Source organism: Mytilus californianus, unplaced genomic scaffold, assembly GCF_021869535.1.
Source record: "Mytilus californianus isolate M0D057914Y unplaced genomic scaffold, xbMytCali1.0.p SCAF_11, whole genome shotgun sequence".
In the NCBI taxonomy this organism is placed as follows: Eukaryota; Metazoa; Mollusca; class Bivalvia; order Mytilida; family Mytilidae; genus Mytilus; species Mytilus californianus.
In genome coordinates, this window is record NW_026262593.1 from 54,974,313 (window position 1) to 54,996,378 (window position 22,066).

General features: G+C 32.8%; 3 protein-coding genes across 5 annotated transcripts in view; all 3 read right to left on the reverse strand.

Moving 5' to 3' along the window:
- LOC127719250 (E3 ubiquitin-protein ligase TRIM71-like) overlaps window positions 1–6,504 on the reverse strand; it is a 158,768-nt gene extending 152,264 nt beyond the window's left edge. The window contains exon 1 of the mRNA XM_052225266.1: window positions 6,403–6,504. The gene's annotated coding sequence lies outside the window, so the exon portion shown is untranslated. The remainder of the gene's footprint in view (window positions 1–6,402) is intronic.
- LOC127720339 (E3 ubiquitin-protein ligase TRIM71-like) overlaps window positions 1–22,066 on the reverse strand; it is a 237,430-nt gene that overhangs the window by 107,255 nt on the left and 108,109 nt on the right. The window contains exon 3 of one of the 3 annotated variants that reach the window (XM_052226915.1): window positions 20,506–21,394. The exons of the other annotated variants lie outside the window; for them this stretch is intronic. Within the exon in view, the coding sequence (XP_052082875.1) occupies window positions 20,958–21,394 (437 nt within the window). The 3' untranslated portion in view covers window positions 20,506–20,957. Of the gene's footprint in view, window positions 1–20,505; window positions 21,395–22,066 lie in introns of those variants that run through there. 3 annotated transcript variants of the gene reach the window in all.
- Window positions 1–22,066, reverse strand: part of LOC127720341 (uncharacterized) — a 210,699-nt gene that overhangs the window by 66,568 nt on the left and 122,065 nt on the right. The window lies entirely within an intron of this gene.

Sequence of the window (22,066 nt, forward strand, 5' to 3'; positions counted from 1 at the left end):
TGTACAGTGACACTACAGCCCAAGTTAGGGAAGGGCTTAGCGCCAGCAAACTAGTTTAGCCCCGCCACATTCTGTCTGTGCCTGTCCCAAATCTGGAGTCTGTAATTAAGTGGTTGTCATTTGTTACTGTGTATCATATTTTGTTTTCTCTTTGTTTTGTACACAAATCAGGCCGTTAGTTTTCTTGTTTGAATTGTTTGACATTTGTCATTATGATGCCATTTATAGCTGACTATGCAGTATGTTTTTTTTCATTGTTGGAAGCCATAACGTAACTTATATTTATTAATTTTTTATCATTTGCTCTCTGATGGAGAGTTGTCTCATTGGCAATCATATCACATCTTCTTATTTTTATATTTACCCCACGAAGTGTATTCTGATCACAGACAGAGCATGGCTGGAACTAGATTTATAACAGTTTTTGTGTGTCAGATTATACCAAAATTGAAGGCAATGTTTTTGATCAAAAGATATTTTTTTCTATTTAAAGCTTGGCCTACGGAACATGAATGTTCTACTGCGGGAAATTGGGTTTACCTAACAACAAACAAATTGAATAAAGTACGCAGGGCCTGAACATCAAAACATGTTTTGACATTTCATTTCTAGAATAAAATCCGTCAATGATACCAGCCTTACAATAAAATGCTGTATATAGACACGCGTAAATAACAAATAGAAATTACATTTTTTTATTTTTTGTTGAATTTTTAATAATTAAAAAAGATGAATCAAGAATGCCTCTTGTTGGGTATGGTTGGAATTATAACTATTCAAATGAAAAAATGCGTATCACTTTCCTAAATTTTGATTTACCTCGTGTGATATAGTTTTGTCTTTGGCATTCTTCGGAATTTTTTTCACGTGCATAAATCATACTTTTGAATTTGTCATTTTACATATACAGGTCATATATTAAATTCAGAATTGGTTTGTTAGCCGTGGCTGTAATGTGACGGATGGACGAGACATATGTTACTGCCACAGCTTGTGTGCTGTATCTATTTTTTTTAACTTACAAATCTAAATTCGAACATCCTTTAAGACATCAGAATACAGGGTAATAAAAAATACGCTTATTCTTTTTGGTGTGTTATTGCTGAAAATGTTTATGTCGCATGACTTTTATGTTATTTTTTTTTTATTTTTGGAGGAATGCTGTCTTATTTTCTTAATTCTTCCCAACTGTAAGTTTTATGTATATTTGCTATAAAGCAGACGCACTTGCAGAAACGCTTGTTCTTTTTTGTCTTATTACTAAAGTTTATGAACTTTAAGTTACATTTTCTTTTGTTTTGGCGGAAGACTCTATGTTTTTTAACTCGTCACAGTAGTAAGTTTCATGTATATTTGCCGTAAAGCAAACGCACTTTATGAAACAGTCGGACTTTATCTTGCAGTACAACAATGATTTATTTTATCGTGGTAAATTGTTTCAAGAGGTGAAAAGATGAGCGAAGGACGTTCTACGTGTAGCAGTTGATCTATATATCTGCGTTCAGAATAATTGAAAGGTATGCATGTGCATGTCTGTTTGACATAGTTCATTTGGTATTGTGTTGGTAGAGCAGTAAAGTGTTTAATGCATAGAGTTGCTGTTTCAATATCAACTGCGAGTCAAAATACCAATATGTTATCGCATGGGTGCAGCGAATCATTTCAGAACAAGTTGATATTGTGTTGAACATTTTTTTTTCAAAATCAACAATAAAAATCTGCTTATTAATTTTTCGAATTGTATTATGTTTTTCATTAGAAAAAAAACGCTATTTTTTCTGCAGACAACTGGTAGAATTTATTTTTATAAAATCGGCTGAAAGAGCGTATATTTGTCAATTTAATGTTATTTACAGTTTTAGAAATAGGAACGAAAATCTGTCCCTGCTTCTCCTTCTTAAGACGAATTTTCTTTGAGGACGAAGAATTCACTTCCACTTACATATTTCTGTGACGTCTTTCTCAAACTTCAAAAGTATCGGTGAACATTTTATTTGAATATCACAATGGTTCATTATCTGATCGGTTTGTAAGGACATCCAATCTTTTTTTTCTAGGTCCATTCTTTTATTCCATTCGTGTATACAAAGGAAAGCTTGGAAATTTGACGCGTGTCGCTTAGTTTTTTCCAAATCACCAAGTATGTTTTCAACTTTTGTGCGCATTTCTGAGAGCTTGTTAATAAAACTACTAATATTTCCGTTCTGTTTTTTCTCCATGTTGTCCAATTTATCCAAAAGATCTTTTTCTAGTTTAATTAAATGATCATTTATTGCTGCTCGGATATTTTGCACTTCAGAAATGATTTTATTTTTCTGAACTCCAAAAGCTGCTCGATTATTTTGTTTCTCAGTTATCAGATTGCCAATAAGTGCGCTGATGTCTCTCGCCCTATCTTCTAAATCTGCAAATGCAGCAGACGACTTTGCTCCTTCCACTACTTTCGATAATGGCTTCAATTTTTGACAGGTACAATGTTCCTCTGAAACACAAGACACACAACATGGTTCGTTGTGAATTACACAATAGAAGTCGAATTTTAAACTGTGACGCATGCATTTCTGTTGATTGCAGCAATAGAACTAGGCAGTTTCTGTTAATCTTTTATGGGTATTGTTTTATGGTTCTTTGATAAACCCATGCGGCCATGTAGTCTTTCGCATTCATTACATATGTCTTCTTTACATTCTGAACACCAAACGAAGGCAGATTATGTTATGTTATCTGTCATACAAATATCGCATATCGGTAAGGACGACGACATATTAAACTGAAATACAAAAGACACTTTAGTTTACTTTTCATAACTTTTGTTTTTATTGCGAAACATTACATAATAAAAAGTTTAGTGAAAGAAAATATAAGCTGCGTTTCCGAATCTTGATTTGAAAATAGGAACTGTCCGGATGATCCGAAACTGATTATTTATTTATTCACAAATAGTATTATTCGAAGAGAAGCGATTATCTGTCTTAACTGTACACTAGAACACCAAGCACAAAGTTTTCATTCCTTATAGATTGCAGACAACTTTGAAATAACATCGTAAAAGTAATACTAGAGGCCTCTTAAAGCCTGAATCGGTAAGCTGGCAAGAAACTGTAATGTTTAATTTTATTTCCAAGCTTGTGGGATAAATTGTTTTCATGGTCCTTTTCGCTTATTTTGTTCTGGTGTTCAGAGGGAAGTATGCTGTATTTGTGTCATGTTACTTCGGATAATATCAACCAGTCAAATATTTACAGTGGAATGATATATTTTGGTCTTGTTATAAATTGTATGAATGCTGAGAAAAATGGAAAAAAGCCAGCCGTAAAATTCACCTTTCTTTATAATTGTTGTTATTTTTAAAGGGTGAGAATAAGAATCTTACATTTAAAATCTGACATTTTTTTTTTACAGAACGATGCATGCATTTTACAAGTATTTATCGCTTCATTTTTACAAGCTAAAATCCACTGCTTGTTAACTTATATTATTCCAGCAATTTGTTATTCAAGTAATAAGATGTTACACCATGTAACTGCTACATATTCAATTTTATTTCAAAGCTATACTTCAACCATTAAAATAGTACTAATTAAAGCTTACACACGGATCATGGATGGAAGATTGATAACAACTGATTACGAATGCTTGCACTTGAATTTTGAGCCAGGTGAGCTAAAGTCGGATCGACTTAAATAGGTGAGAAAATAATAGATTAAGATTTATACCTATTCTATCTGCACTGAAAAAGACTCGTGTTATTTATGATGGGCAATTTGGCAACCAGAAACAATACTTGTATTCGCCTCCTATCATATCTTCATATGAATACAAGATGGTTAGAAAATTAAAATGACACCTTATTAATTTCGTGCGTCCGAAAAGTTCAAACCCAAAACATCGAAAGTCATGAAGGGATGTACAAGAACTTAACACGTGAAACAAATTGTTAAAACAACTCATCATATTTTACACAAATATAGATAAAAGGAGATGTGGGGTATACATCAGTAAGACAGCAACCCAAAGATGAAAATAATCATAAGACATCAAGTGGGCAATATGCTGTGTTCACTTCTATATGTCTATTAGTTCTTGTATGTTACATAGTTATAACGAATATGTAGAAGAACTTCATCATCTTTAAAGAAATAAATTCACTCGTTACCCTCTTTATCCACTGAAACCAGTTCTGACTTTTGGTTCCTTAGTATTAGGCTAGCTAAAATTTTAAAAAGTATGTATATGATGGTATATACAGTTATAGCGTTTTAAACACAAAACACACGTTGAACGTTTTATGAGTTATTTGAAGAGAATTCATTGATTGTGTGTTAGTATAAAAGAGTATAAGAAAAATACCAAACTTTTCCGTAAATTCAAAAAGGGGAAGTCTATAAAAACTGCCCAAATCAACCTTGCCCATCAACGAAACGAGTAAAAAAATCAACTGTCATATTCCTGAGTTCGTACAGGTATTTTCCAAAGAAAATGGTGGGTTAAACCTTTCTTTGTAACTAGTGAAACATCCCACTAGTATGACAGTTGTTAACATTTCCGCTATATTGGAAATGAATGAGCAGCCCAACTACCTCATTAGGAAATGGGACAATCATGTGGTTGCAGCAACCAAGTTTATACCAAGTGTGTCATTAAAACATTAATAGCAACATTGTGGTGATATCTATCATAATAAAGCATATACCTAAAACATGTAAAAGATAGAAAAAATGACATCAGGTGTGCATCAGGCAATCATAATGGAGGTAGCTGAGAGAAAAACGATAAAATAAACTGTTGAAACCAGGATTAATTCCGGATTATCAATAAGAAATTTTATTTTAAAAAACGTTAGGAACGCAGACAACCGAATCATTCACACTAAGAAAATTACATTTTCCAAATCAAGATAAACGAATAACATATGTTTGCCATGAAATGGCGCAATGTTAATAAAATGATACCAAATATCTATGCGCCATTATTGTTTGGTGGACACTAATCTAGTATTTCCACAGCTGTTATATAATTTATTAAATAGTATATTTTCTATTGCTATACATAAATATGAATTCTATTCTCACCATAGGTAGAATGTTTGTTTCCTAAAATACTTCCTCCTGGTTATAGGGAGATGAATTATGATGTTTTTTTATCCAAGGAGAACGATACAAAATATATCTAATTCAATTGGAAAACAAGAAAGGGGGTTTTATATTATTGATTACTATCAAATTTCTTTATTGTCCTTTTCGAAAAAAAGATAATTGCAGTATTCAAAAAAACAAAACTGAAACCCCCGACACAAATAACTACAAGATACTTATGGCACTTAAAACTGCTTTTGTAAGTTCAGAAATTATTGTGAAGTTTTTACTAATGCGCACAATTATCGCTATATTAAGCAATCGCATTCTGATTCTGAATCATCTGATACATATATCTGAATGCAGATTTTTCTTAAATCGTAATAATTAATTTTGCATTTTTGTCCATTCTTCAATAATAAATGCACACAATAATTTTTGAACATACAGTAATTTACTAGATCGAAGAGGTATATTATTGTATTTCTTCAGAAAACGAAAGTACATATTTAATAATAGCTTTTTTGGAAAGTTAGATAATCGACAAATACCTTCTTTGCGACTCAGCTTGTCAACCATAATATTTCACAAAAAAATACTTCAGAAACTTTCTACAATTTTTATAACAGCCTGATGACAGTAGTGTAATCATTTAGTACCGTCACGTAATAAATTTAATTTGAAAAATAAATTTGTCCAACACGTTACCACCCATGTTTTGACAAAGGACAAAATACTGTTATTTCCCTTTGATTGTTTAAATCTTGATACGGTCTTAGATCGAAGAGGTATATTATTTTATTTCTTCAGAAAACGAATGTACATATTTAATAATAGCTTTTTTGGAAAGTTAGATAATCGACAAATACCTACTTTGCGACTCAGCTTGTCAACAATAATATGTCACAAAAAAATACTCCAGAAACTTTCTACAATTTTTATAACAGCCTGATAACAGTAGTGTAATCATTTAGTACCGTCACGTGATAAATTTAATTTGAAAAATAAATTTCTCCATCACGTTACCACCCATGTTTTGACAAAGGACAACATACTGTTATTTCCCTTTGATTGTTTAAATCTTGATACGGTCTGATGTCATTTAATTGTTCCTTTTGAATAAAAAAAGAACTACTGTATACTTAAATAAAAAGAATCTAAATCATAAAAACACAAATATTCAAAAGACATCTGCAACACTAAAACTGCTTCATTTTTAGACCTAAGTGATATATCTTTCTTTCGTCAGAAAACGAAAGTACTTATTTAAACAAAACATCCTTGTGGGACAGCAAGTTAAGTACTTTAATAACCGTTAAATACTTACTTTAAGATTCAGTTTGTCAACCAAATTTGTTACAACACATACTGCAGATACTGTGACCAAGTTTTATAACAGTCTGTTGACAACGATGTAACCTGGAGGTATTGTCACGTGATATAGCTTCAAATAACAAAATACGATTATCTCCCTTTGACTGTTTGAGCCTAAATAGGGTCTAATACTATTTAATGCAATTCATAGTTTGTATTGTCTATCATAACGTCTAGAAATGAACAGTGCGATAAACTTGAAATAGTTGATTACATATTATATTGGTAAATTAAATTTGGCAATTCAACACATGAAATATATATAATATGAAATACATATAATCTACATATACAAAAGTTACGATAATATAGACGGATAAACTGTCAGAAACTTATTATATTCTATACTCCAGATGAGACGTTAACCCAGAAATAGAGGATCTTGATGGAGTTTTCACAAAAAAGAGTATGTGGAAAAAACAGAAAATACGACAAAAATTATGAAATGGAACAAAACATGAAGAATAGTGAATCATAGGATGATAAAATATAATAAATAGTGAATAATGAGCAAAAATATAAAGAAAAAGGGAACAATTGTATAAAAATGTAATAATACATTAATGAAAGACCATATAAAGACCCTCATAATGAGATTATGGTTTGTAATTATAAAATTATAAAATTACATTCGTTCTTATATACCATATTAATTAAAAAATTTAGGCAGGTTGAATCATTTGGATAGGTTAAAATTGAATTTCAAACCAGGTCACTGAGAAAGGGAATACATTTCATCCTCGACTTCAAAGTAATTTGCATTCAATCCCTGGTTATCTCCCTATTACTATCTCAAACACCTGTGTACTGAATTTAACATAATGAATAGTCGCCGTTAAACTTCTTTTAATATTGTTGAATATTATCCTTAAACATTTCGATTAGGTCTTAACTCATTACCATCCTGTTTTATGTTTTTATCATCTTGATATGCAGACTTCTTAAGACAATATATTTCTGTTTTATTTTTCAAACATTAAAGTGTCGTTACAAATATAACATAATCAGCATTTTGTATTGTGGTGCGTAGTGAACCTGCCACATTCGTCTCAAATAATTAATCGAAACTCTTGTTAATCATGATAAGTAAAGACTAATAGTACTGCAACCAGATTTCATTTTTTAAAACTTCAATGTACCGAAAAACACCCACCTAAATTATATATCGATGGAAAGAGGAAAATGTGTACAATAAGAAACGTTTGGTGGTAAAAACCCAGAGTGGTCACATTTTTGTGAAATTGGGGTCAAAGGTCAAGCCTAAAAATATCATTATTTCAACTTTAAGGAACAAGGAGAAATTTTCTGATATATAGTCATTAGAATGCTACAAAAACGATTTCATCACAAGCATATGCTGCAAAGGATGTCAAAACGATAAATTTGACCATTTATATGAAGAGTTGCCAATACAAAATGGCGTTTATCTTGAACCTTCTGATTTTTGTTCCATTTATGACATGGCAAATGTAGAAATGGTCTTGACCTTTTTACATCCATCAACTTTCATATTGCTTATCATATTTCTCTACAGCATATGATATAATTATTTTCTAAACTATAAAACACCAGTTTATCAAATTATTTCAATAATGTTTCTTTCTTTTAAAAAAAACAAAATTCAAGCGCTGAAACATGTTTAATTTTGCATTCAAAAGGGTGTGTATTTTTGGAAAATTAGTATCTGGTTATAGATAAATAAATATTGTGTAGTTGCAAAGTCGTAAAGATCAGTTATAACACAAACAAATATCAAAGTCAACCGAAGCGAATGCGAGGTTTAAGAAAAAGTGTGACTTGCCTTGATTTAGCGGTTGGTTTAGTATAAAACAAAATCAGTTTAATGCATGAACATTGTCTAAGTGGGATTATCTTGGTAAAAATATGTAGACTCCTCCAATTTTTGGGGAAGTGATTGATAATAATGTTAATTTGCTAATGTTGTTATTTAAAATCGGTAAAGACTCATATATAACCTGTCTTTTAAAAGCTACATACAATACCTCTAGTCTTCATTAAATAGGGATATACTGTAAAAAAAATATTCAAAAAGTTACAGTGGGAAAGTGTTTACAAGAATCTTAGCTATGCGCCAATCTCTTCGTCTTCGTTAGCGGATGCAGTACGCGTATTAGCATTACAGCACGCTTCACTTCCTTGACACGAACAAAGTTGGGTGCAGGACAGATTTTGTTCAAAGCTAACACAACTTTTTGGGCACAAAGATTTACCTTTGCAGGTACAAAGTAAATCTTTTCAGTAATCTGATGACATTTGTCCCTTGAAAAAGGTTGGGGTTAATCCATGTTTGTCTTCCCAGCGGAAATCTAAAGGAGACTGTTGTGGTGGCTGTGCAAAATTTTAAGAAATCCAAATACTGGTCTGAAGTGACGCTCTCATGACATGTTGCAGGAAAGTTGATTCGCATGGGGGTAGTTTGGCTAAGCTAGAATCTTTTTGTTAAGCTTTCCTTACAAGTTTATTCAAATCACTGTGCTCAAATATGGCTTTCCGTTTCTGGTCATAGAGCCTTGCAACAAATGTCTGGCTGACATCAACAGATTTGTCAATGTCACCGCTTGAAGGATGGTTCAAATAAACAAAGTCTCCAAGATTGTCCTTCAAAACTTTATAAACAGTTTTCTTCCCGATTCCAAACAATGATGAAGTAGTGTCACAACCTGTCAAAGCATGAATAGCAGGTAAAACATTACACATGACAGGGCTCAAGACACTGCATAATCCATGTACAGGAAGGAATCTGCGACCATCGTTATTGCTGGTTATTGTTCCTGTTTGAAACAACAGTTCCCGGGTGTTTTTCATTGATGGGCAGAAATGCACACAAAGAATTAGAACATCTGTATCTGGAGACTTTATAATTATTCGACCCTTCTTGTTTTGCCTCTCAACCTCAGCAAACATGGCATGCAGGATCATTCGCGTATCTGCCTCTTCATGTGTGCTGAATAAATTCTGACAGTCAGTTACCACTGCGGAAGACGTCTTCACGACAATTGGGTCAACAAAAATACCCACTAGATAAAGTTTATCCTCAGCCAAAGTGAGCACCGGGGACTGAGCATGATGACGAAGGGTAAAATCACCCAGGAACTTAAGTAGATCTGGTTTATTTGCGTTGACGTTCAAGAATTTGTTTTCCAGTCTGGTATGGATCGACCATCTATTACCTGAAATACCTTTTGGCTAGAATTTATTACTCCAGTTCGTCGGCCTCTTTCGGCAGAATTTATAGAATGTTTGATGTCGTATCTATCAAAGACATCACAACTGTAGCAGCATTGGTAAGGCATGATTTCTGATGTTGAATTAAATGTAGAGCCAATTCACCGAAAGTGCTAAATGTCTTAACATTTAAAGACTGGACTAAGGCCATTCCGTCCCTGATGAGTACGGTAGCAAACTCGAATCAATTGTGGACAGACAAACCTAAATGACTGTTCGTGCCATGGAATGAAACGTGTCCTTGCCATCAATTGTCTCCGTGTTGAGGTCTATATTGTCGGCACCTACTTGTATCAAACACCCCCTTGGTGTTTTGAAAGAATGCAGGCTGGAACGTAAATACCGTCTTGAATACGACCAACCTCGTAAATGCCAATGCTTGTCAGGTATCGTCTTACCTCTGCATAGGAAGCAGAAAAGCCATGTGAATACAAAGTTTCTATCAATGATCGTGACCCATATTCATGATATCGATATAACTGCACGGCAAGTCCCAAATGGAATGTGGTGAATAATGATTTTGCTACAGAAACCATAGATTCTGTGATAGCCATACATTTACAATATTTATCTTTAGGGACAACATACGGTTCAGAAGCGCCTTTGTGTGATTTTTCATCAGTCAACCAACAAATGAACTTTCGAAATGATGCGGGCTTCTTTTCCATAGAAGCACCCATCGAGGCTTCATTGGCACTAGGGTAGTGATCAGAGGCAATAGCGCGGTTTTCAATATCGCGCCTAAGAGCGGTAGCGGCAGAGTGAAGTAATTGATTTTCATTTAATGTATCTTTGATATCTGCAGACACACCTTGGTGTAATTTTGAAAGTCTTAACATAGACTTCAATTTTCAGGCAGCAGATATGGCATCCCCTATAGTAAGCTCAGAGCTTAACACTATGTTTGACATCCTTTGTCCTCGCTGTGTCTGAATTGTAATTGAGCTGCCATAATAACTAATTAATGTGTTCTGAAGTTTGGCAGATGGGTAAGTATCGGATTGGGCATAAGTGATCGGTATAAGTCGAGGATGTGCGACATAAGAAAGGCCTTTTTATGGAAGAGCCGATCATCATTAACAATCGTTATTAATGACTTGAAAGCAAGCTCATGTTCTGATTCATCAGTTATTGTATTGCCTGATTGCACAGGTGTTGACTTCAATAAATACTTTGTAATGCATGCTGAATGGTAGACTGCATTTGAAAAAAATCTGTACTCGCGATTATCTTTACCGTGGATAAATCATTACTCGCATTAGCGCACCTCAAAAGACTGTCAACACGTTCACGCGACTCGATTTTGTGTAGTTTTCTGTCGTTTTGAAAGGTTTTGTTTTGAACCTGAAATTGAACAAAACATTCTAGTTTTGGATTCAATGTGACTATCCAAAACCGTAAATTGAGGGGTACTCCATAAACGGGCTAAATAGAAAAAATTGACCAAAGAAACTGTTTACGACCAGACGGAAATTAAAACATAGATATTATTCTATCATTTAAAATAATCTCCAGCCGTGTGTTATTCCGGTACATTAAACTCGTTAATTAAGCGTCTTTTTCGAGGTCATTTGCAGTACTAAAACAGGATATTGCTAACTTGATAAACGAGATATTCAAATGATCTGATAAAAAAAACATTAATTCCAATTGCAATTCGTATATATAAAACGATGGTAGAAATTTGAAATGCAAAGGTAGCTTGCCAAAGTTATGCAACATTATATAAATATCTTCCTTTAAATAAACAAAAAGTGCACAGAAATGCACGCAGGTAAATGTTGTATTTCCTAAGTTCCTTATAAATAAAAATTCATTAAAGAAATGTGTAGAAAACAGTAATAGTTTTGCATAAATCAGGCCGTTAGCTTTCTTGTTTGAATTGTTTGATATTTGTCAGTTCGGGGCCATTTATATCTGACTATGCAGTATGGTTTTTTCATTGTTAAAAGCCGTAAGGTAAATTATATTTGTTAATTTCTATGTCATTTGGTCTCTGATGGAGAGTTGTCTTATTGGAAATCATACAACATCTTTTTTTTTTTTTATATTTACCCCACGAAGTGTATTCTGATCACAGATAAAGCATGGCTGGAACGAGATTTATAAAAGTTTTTGTTTGTCAGATAAAACCAAAATTGAAGGCAATTTTTTCGATTAAAAGAACTATTTTGTATAAAGCTTGGCCTACGGAACACGAAGTTTTACTGCGGTAAATTGGGTTAACCTAACAACAAAAATTTTAATAAAATACGCAAGGCCTGAATATCAAAACATGTTTTGACAATGTTTTCATTTCTAGGATAAAATTCGTCAATGATACAAGTCTTACAATAAAATGCTGTATATAGACACGCATAAGTAATAAACAGAAATTACATTTTCTTTTTTTTTGTTGAACTCAAAAATAAAAGGTAATAAAGAATGACTTTTGTTGGGTATGGTTGGTATTATGACTACTAAAATAAAAAAAAATGGGTTTCACTTTCCTAAATTTTGATTTACCTCGTGTAATATAGCTTTGTCTTTAGCATTCTTCGGAATTTTTCGCACTTGCATAAATCATACTTTTGGATTTGTCATTTTACATATATAGGTCATATATTAAATTCAGAAGTGGTTTGTTAGCCGTGGCTGTAATTTGACTGCTGACCAAGACGGACATTAATGTCACAGCTGATGTGGCTGTATGTATTGTTTTAACTTACAAATCAGAACACACGGAACTAAATAATTACGCTTATTAGTTTTTAGCTCACCTGCCCGAAAGGGCCACGTGAGCTTTTCTCATCACTTGGCGTCCGTCGTCCGTCGTCGTTAACTTTAACATAAATCTTCTCCTCTGAAACTACTTGGCCAAAGTTAAGCAAACTTGGCCACAATCATCATTGGGGTATCTAGTTTAAAAAATGTTTCCGACGATTCCGCTTGCCAACCAAGATGGCCAACATGGCTAAAAATAGAACATAGGGGCAAAATGCAGTTTTTGGCTTATATCTCTGAAACTAAAGCATTTAGAGAAAATCTGACAGGGGTAAAAATGTTTATCAGGTTTAGATCTATCTGCCCTGAAATTGTCAGACGAATCAGACAACCCGTTTTTTTTGTTGCTGCCCCAGAATAAGTAATTTTAAGGAAATTTTGCAGTTTTTGGTTGTTATCTTGAATATTATTGTAGATATATATAAACTGTAAACAGCAATAATGTTCAGCAAAATAAGATCTACAAATAAATCAATTTGACCAAATTGTCAATTGACCCCTTAAGGAGTTATTGCCCTTTAAAGTAAATTTTAATAATTTTTCGTAAATTTTTGTAATCTTTTGCAAATATCTTCTCCTCTGAACCTACTGAGACAAATTAAACCAAACTTGGCCACAATGATCATAAGGGTATTTAGTTTAAAAAATTGTCCGATGAACCCGCTTGCCAACTAGCATGGCCGACATGACTAGAAATAGAACATAGGGGTAAAATGCAGTTTTTCGCTTATATCTCTGAAACTAAAGCATTAAGAGCAAATTTGACAAGGTTAAAATGTTCATCAGGTTATGATCTATCTGCCCAGACAAATCAGACGTTATTGGGTTGCTGCCCCTGAATTGGTAATTTTAAGGAAATTTTGCAGTTTTTGGTTATTATCTTAGATATCATTATAGACAGTGATAAACTGTAAACAGCAATAATGTTGTGCAAATTACGATTTACAAATAAGACAATATGACAATAATTGTCAATTGACTCCTAAAGGAGTTACTGCCCTATATAGGCGTAATACCACCAACTCATAGTACGTCACATCCGGTTGCATACGAAAAAGGGTCGAAAACAAATATTCCCTTGAATTTGACAGTTGTAGGAAATTAATCCTACATTTCATTGCAGTAAAAAAATTCTGTGTCATAGACATATATCTTGGGTGTTTCAAAGCACCAATAATTTTTTATTTGGTGTTTCTTTAGAATATTTTGGGAACTTGGGGTTACATGGTTACAAAAGCTTTGTACACAGGAAGAAACAGGGTGAACATTTGATTGGTTAACTTCCAGTGATGGTTATTTTCTTATATGCAATGAAACATTATGTGATATTTTGTCTATAGTACTGGACAGGATAAAACTTTACGCATGCCATGTATTTTTTTATTTGAAACAAAGATAAATTCTGCACATTTTTTTGAAAAGTGCAAATTTAACCAAGACTAATAGGGGAAAATCAATGGTGGTATTACACCTAATATGGGAAGCTGCACATTCACCTTTGACCTTGTGTGTACTCTCATTTATTAAAATTTCATGCTATTTAAGTGAAATATTACAAAAATGAAATATTCTGAATAGATTGAGTCTCAAAAACACATTTTATGAGAAAATTGCCTTGAAATAGGCTCTACAAAGAATATTATTAGACAGAGGAAGCCATACTAAGTGTTTTTTTTTTAATTTTTTCTGACTTTTTCTGCTTATTTCTTCAAGTAATTGAAATTATTTTTGAATCATTTACAACAAATTATTCACTAAAAGGGAAGCTTTTTGTGTCCTTCTTTGGAACACGGCGTAAATTTAAGTTTTACGTAAAGACTTATTTAAACCTCCATGGAGTCAGTTAACTTTTATATGGATGGTTTATTCAGCTTGTACACTTCAATTAGTCATATATTATCACATTTCTTTCATAAATGAGTGAAAGTTTCCCCAAAATTTTTATTTATTGGCCTAAAAAGTTGAAATTTGGGGAAATGAGAGGTATAAATGGACCAAAAGGGACCTTATAACGAAAACCAATAGGTCCATTAGTGGTATTTATCACCCTGGAGTCATCTTTTGTATCATATTCAACTGTTTTTAGGCAGATGAGATAAATATTTGATCATTTATTGGTCCACATTATATTCTATCATGATGTGGCTTGATTTGGATTTTTCGAAGAAATTTTGTTCGAAACTGTAAATGTCGTCTTACATTATACTAGAATTTTCTCAAACTATTTAACTGATTATGACAAAAATTGACAGTAATGCTTGATATAACCGGTATTAAAAAGGCAAAAAAATACATTCAGTTTATTCAACAAAAAAGTCTTCTTTAGTCAATTTTTAACAATTTTTTTCTAAATTTTTGTTATCTTCTTCAAAAATCTTCCCCACTTAATCTACTGGGCGAAATAGAATTAAACTTAGCCACAATTTTCAATAGGGTATCTTAATTGAAAATTGTATCCGACGATCCTGCCATTTAACCAACATGGCCGCGATGGCTAAAAATATAACATAGGGGTTTACTATAGAAGTCTATGGGAAAATTGTAAAAAACAATTTCAAATGGTCACAACTTGAAAACTAATTTAAATAATGATAAGGGGACTACAATGGGATAACCTACTTTTAATCTATATACTAAGCCAAATTAAACCAAACCTGGCCTCAATCATTATTAGGGTTTCTAATACTATTTATCATGATTTTAACCTTATTTTACATGGTTTTCAAAACCACAGTAGATACATGTGAGCGACATGGGGTCTTGAGAGCCTCTAGTTTGTTTTATTACTGAATTATGTTCAAGTAGCATGAACTTTATGTTAAATTGTTGTTAATTCTTGCAAACTGTTTTTTTCATGTATATTTTCCGTAAAGCAGACGCATTTACAGAAGCGCTTATTTTGTTTTTTTATTACCAATGTTCATGTAGCATGAACTTTAAGCTTCATTTACGTTTGTGTTGGCGGAAGACTGTGGTTTTTTTAACTCGCCACAGTAGTTAGTTTCATGTATATTTGTTGTATAGCAGACGCACTTTAGGAAACAGTCGGACGTTAATCTTGCAGCACAACAATGACTTTATTGTTATCATGGAATATTGTTCAGGAGTTGAAAAGATAGAGAGGGACTTTCTACGTGTAACAGTTGATCTATATATCTGCGTTGAGAATGATTGAACAGTATACATTTCTGTGTGACATAGTTCATTTGGTCTTGTGTTGGTAGAGCAAAATAGTGTTTACTACATAGTGTTACTGTTTCAATATCAACTGCGAGTCTAAATACCAATATGTTATCGCATGGGTGCAGCGAACGATTTCAGAACCAATTGATACTGTGTTGAACATCTTTTTTTTTTAAATCAATTATAAAAATCTGGTAATCAATTTATCGAATTGTATTATACATTTTTCATTACAGAATAAATACGCTATTTTTTTTTTCTGCAGACAACTGGTAGAATTTTTTATAAGATCGGGTCAAGGTTTTGAACCTCATGTCAAACAAAATGACGTGGTTGGTCAGTAGAGGTCATCGTTATAAATGCCGGACTATCATATTTGACATTCATAGGCCATACATATGCGTGTCATACAATTATTTTAATATTTATTCCAATAATAATGAAGACTTTCAACATAAAATGCAATCATAATCGGTAAAGCAGAGGCTAAACATGTCAGCATGTACAGTTAGTGGACACAAGTTATTTGGCCATGATATTATTCAGACTCATTTTAATTTTCTGACAAGATGAACACAAAGAAATATATTTTTGGAAAAGTTTGCTATGTATTCTAACCAAATCAAAACCGTAAAAATTTGCATTTGTGTTTAACCCATCAGAAAATGAAAACGACCCTCATGAGAATAATGGCCAAATAAACAATAAAACTTCAGACATTTCTACATCCTATGGTATCTATTTTATAAAAATCGCTCATCAAGTTACTTGGTAGCTTAGTAATTATTTTTTGAAAAGTACTGATTTTAGTTGAAATGATAGGACATTTTTTGAGTGGGAACTAACTTTTTTCATTTGACCGTACTTTCCTTATAGTTATTTCAATGAGATTAAATGATAATGAACTACAATGTAGCTGTTGCTATAACATGGATAATTAAATATTCCTCCTTCTGTATAAGATGGCTAAAATTATTTTGTTCAAGTAAAACTGTTTACAAGCGGTTTCTGTATGCGCATGAGAGTGGTATGACTAAATTGATTTCAATTTCTGCTTCACAAGAATGCAAAGTATTTAGCAGTGTTTAAACACAAATCACTCAACAACAACATTAAAACAACGAGAGAAAAAAAACATCAAACAACTAAAACAAAACAAAACGAAAACAATAACAATAAAATGCTTCGCTGGGCGCAGCTTGATACGACCGCAGAGGTCGAACCCTGAACAGTTGGGGCAAGTATGGACACAACATTCAAGCTTGATACAGCTCTGAATTTGGATTGTGATTAAATATTTGACACAGCATAGGTTTCTGACACAGAAAGAATGTGGTCTAAAACTTCTATTTTTTTAATTTACCTATTATGGTCCAATGTCCAAAATCAAAATACATGGTTAGATTCAGCATATCAAAGAACCCCATATATTCAATTTTTGTTGAAATCAAACAAAGTTTAATTTTGGACCCCAACTTGGACCAACTTGAAAACTGGTCCCATAATCAAAAATCTAAACACATGTTTAGATTCAGCATATCAAAGTACCCCAAGAATTCAATTTTTGTTAAAATCAAACTAAGTTTCATTTTGGACCCTTTGGACCTTAATGTAGACCAATTTAAAAAACGGGACCCAAAATTAAAAATCTAAAAACACGGTTAGATTTGGCATATCAAAGAACCCCAATAATTCAATTTTTGATGAAATCAAACAAAGTTTAATTTTGGACCCTTTTGACCTCAATATGAACCAATTTGATAGCAGGCCCACAAAATAAAAAATCTAAATACATGGTAAGATTCAGCATATCAAAGAACCCCATATATTCAATTTTTGTTGAAATCAAACAAAGTTTAATTTTGGACCCCAATTTGGACCAACTTGAAAACTGGGCCAAAAATCTAAACTCTAAATATATGTTTAGATTCAGCATATCAAAGAACCCCATATATTCAATTTTTGTTGAAATCAAACAAAGTTTAATTTTGGACCCCAACTTGGACCAACTTGAAAACTGGTCCCATAATCAAAAATCTAAACACATGTTTAGATTCAGCATATCAAAGAACCCCAAAAATTCAATTTTTGTTAAAATCAAACTAAGTTTAATTTTGGACCCTTTGGACCTTAATGTAGACCAATTTAAAAAACGGGACCCAAAATTAAAAATCTAAATACACGGTTAGATTTGGCATATCAAAGAACCCCAATAATTAAATTTTTGATGAAATCAAACAAAGTTTAATTTTGGACCCTTTTGACCTCAATATGAACCAATTCGATAGCGGGCCCACAAATAAAAAATCTAAATACATGGTAAGATTCAGCATATCAAAGAACCCCATATATTCAATTTTTGTTGAAATCAAACAAAGTTTAATTTTGGACCCCAATTTAGACCAACTTGAAAACTGGGCCAAAAATCTAAAATCTAAATACATGTTTAGATTCAGCATATCAAAGAACCCCATATATTCAATTTTTGTTGAAATCAAACAAAGTTTAATTTTGGACCCCAACTTGGACCAACTTGAAAACTGGGCCCATAATCAAAAATCTAAACACATGTTTAGATTAAGCATATCAAAGAGCCCCAAGAATTCAATTTTTGTTAAAATCAAACTAAGTTTAATTTTGGACCCTTTGGACCTTAATGTAGACCAATTTAAAAACGGGACCCAAAATTAAAAATCTTAATACACGGTTAGATTTGGCATATCAAAGAACCCCAATAATTCAATTTTTGATGAAATCAAACAAAGTTTAATTTTGGACCCTTTTGACCTCAATATGAACCAATTTGATAGCGGGTCCACAAATAAAAAATCTAAATACATGGTTAGATTCAGCATATCAAAGAACCCCAAGAATTCAATTTTTGATGAAATCAAACAAAGTTTAATTTTGGACCCTTTTGACCTCAATGTGGACAAAGTTGATAACGGGGCCCAAAAATCAAAAATCTAAATACATGGTTAGATTCAGCATATCAAAGAATCCCATATATTCAATTTTTGTTGAAATCAAACAAAGTTTAATTTTGGACCCCGATTTGGACCAACTTGAAAACTGGGCCCATAATCAAAAATCTAAATACATGTTTAGATTCAGCATATCAAAGTACCCTAAAAATTCAATTTTTGTTAAAATCAAACTAAGTTTAATTTTGGACCCTTTTGACCTTAATGTAGACCAAATTGAAAACGGAACCAAAAATTAAGAATCTAAATACACGGTTAGATTCGGCATATCAAAGAACCCCAATAATTCAATTTTTGATGAAATCAAACAAAGTTAAATTTTGGACCCTTTGGACCTCAATGTGGACCAATTTAAAAACGGGGCCCAAAATCCAAAAACTTAATACACGGTTAGATTCAGCATATCAAAGTACCCTAAAAATTCAATTTTTGTTAAAATCAAACTAAGTTTAATTTTGGACCCTTTTGACCTTAATGTAGACCAATTTGAAAACGGAACCAAAAATTAAGAATCTAAATACACGGTTAGATTCGGCATATCAAAGAACCCCAATAATTCAATTTTTGATGAAATCAAACAAAGTTAAATTTTGGACCCTTTGGACCTCAATGTGGACCAATTTAAAAACGGGGCCCAAAATCCAAAAACTTAATACACGGTTAGATTCAGCATATTAAAGAACCCCAAGAATTCAAGAATAAAACCCCATTGAAATTGATCAAGAAATAAGCAATTTATACGAAGTATCTTCTTTTGCACAATACTGTGCAATTGAATATTTCTTGCTATTGTGCAATACTGTACAATTGACAATTTCTTGCTATTGCGCAATATTGTGCTATTGGATATTTCTTGCTATTGCGCAATACTGTGCAATTGAAGATTTCTTGCTATTGCACAATACTGTGCAATTGAAGATTTCTTGCAATTGTGCAATACTGTGCAATTGAAAATTTCTTGCTATTGCACAATACTTATTATATAATAATTTACACATCCTGTTTGGTGTGTATCTCCTACCATATCATTATTATTTGCTTTTAAATATTAATCAGAAATAACCAACTTAGAATGGAAAATTTTAAAAGAAAAAAAAAAGGAAAAAAAGAAAAAAAAAGAAAAAAAAAATCCCCCCCCCCCCCCAAATTTTTTGAACCCCCTTATGATTCATCACCCCCAAACTCAATCCCAGCCTTCCCTTTGTGGTATGGTACCTTGCAGTACAATTTCAGAGAGATCCATACACTTGAACACAAGTTATTGTCTGGAAACTAGAAAAATGCTTATTTTTGGCCTCTTTTTGGCCCCCAATTCCTAAACGTTTCGGGCAATTACCCCCAAACTCAATTCCAGCTTTCCCTTTGTGATATGGAACCTTGTAGTACAATTTCAGAAATATCCAAACACTTACACACAAGTTATTGTCATGAAACTAGAAAAATGCTTGTTTTTTGCCCCTTTTTTGGCCCCTAATTCCTAAAATTTTGAGGCAATTACCCCCAAAATCAATTACAGCCTTCCCTTTGTGATATGGAACCTTGTGGTACAATGTCAGAGAGATCCATACACTTACACACAAGTTATTGTCTGGAAGTTACAAAAAGGCTTATTTTTGGCCCCTTTTTGGCCCCTAATTCCTTAACTGTTGGTACCATAACCCCCAAAATCAATCCTTACCCTCCTTTCGTGGTATTGAACCTTATGGTAAAATTTCATGGAGATCCATTTACTTAAACTAAAGTTAGAGTGCGAAAACCAATGTGTCTTCGGACGACGCCGGACGACGCCAGACGACGACGACGACGACGACGACGACGACGACGACGACGACGTCATACCAATATACGACCAAAAAATTTTCAATTTTTGCGGTCGTATAAAAATTACCAGGAATACTTTATTAATATTTTCAGAATTGATTCCGTGAAACTGCAAACTACAAAAAGAAACACATACAAATTTTGTTATCTTCGAGAACCAAATAACCATAAGTTTTGCGTCAAGTATGTTTAACTAATGAAAAACAATGTGTCCACTTTCTCTTGTTGGTACTTTTCTTTAGGAATAAGATAACTAAATATTTAAATTTTTCATTGAAAATATATGAAAAAAATATAAGATAACAAAAATTTCAACAAGAGTATAACACAGGCTTATATATATTTCAAATCAAGGACATCTAATCTGGTTCAATGACTTACTATTTACCAAGTAATTCTACTTAGTGATTAGGAAAATACTTCCAATATAACAGTATGTCATAAGGACAGCAATTGTTCACTGACAATTTTCTACAAACGTATTTTTTTCCGCGATATGAACTAAACTAATTCAGTTTGTAACTTTGTATAGAAAGCATTGTCCGGATTCATTACACACAAAAAGGGTGTTAGTTTTACGATTGAAATGTAAGGCTCCGGGTTTTTCCAATCCGTCTTTTTTCGTCAAGAGAATTCTAGATTTCTTCTCATCCTTTCTTAATACCATAACTTGATGAACATCCCTGCAAGCTACGAATATATTTCCAGACCCATCGTTAGCTATACCAGTCGGCCAAGCTGATTTCTTACAGTCAAATTGCCAACAAACTTCACCTTTAAAATTAGTCGAGAAGACAGCATCACTATTATGTGTGGTATAAAAAAGTTTGTCATTCAAAACTGAACAATGAACGGAGATATCGGTTGTTGACAAAGTTGACAAGGAATTACCATAAAGATCAAAGAACTGAATGGTATTGTTGTAGAGACTGACGACCAATTGTTCACCTGTACTAATAACACCGTAGCACTTGTGTTTCGTAGATATAGTCCGTTGCACTATTGATGAGTTTACATTAATAAAAACAAATTTCCTCTTTTCAACTAATGTTGTAGCAACAATGTCTTTATCTATCACTGCAACATCATAACATGTGTCCTTAAGTGGTATTGTTTTGATATACTCGCCTTCTTGATTCATGATAACAAGTCTATTGTTTGAAGGTTCGTCATCAGCTAGCACAATTCTCCCGTCTTCGAACATATCGATTCCTGTTATAATCGTGTTGCTGGATGCTCCGTCTGGTGTGTGGAAAGAGCGGATATTTGTCAATTTAATGTTATCTACAGTGTTAGGAATAGGAACGAAAATCTGTCCCTGTTTCTCCTTCTTAAGAAGAATTTTCTTTGAGGACAAAAATTTAACTTCTATCCTCCCTAATTCTGCGACGTCTTTCTCGAACTTCATAAGTATCGGTGAACATGTTATGTTAATATCACAATGGTTCATTATCTGGTTGGTTTGTAAGGACATCCAATCTTTTTCTTCTATCTCAATTCTTTTATTCCATTCATGTATACAAACGAAAGCTTGGAAATTTGACGCGTGTTGCTTAGTTTTTTCCAAATCAACACTTATGTTTTCTACTTTTCTGCGCATTTCTGAGATTTTTTTAATAA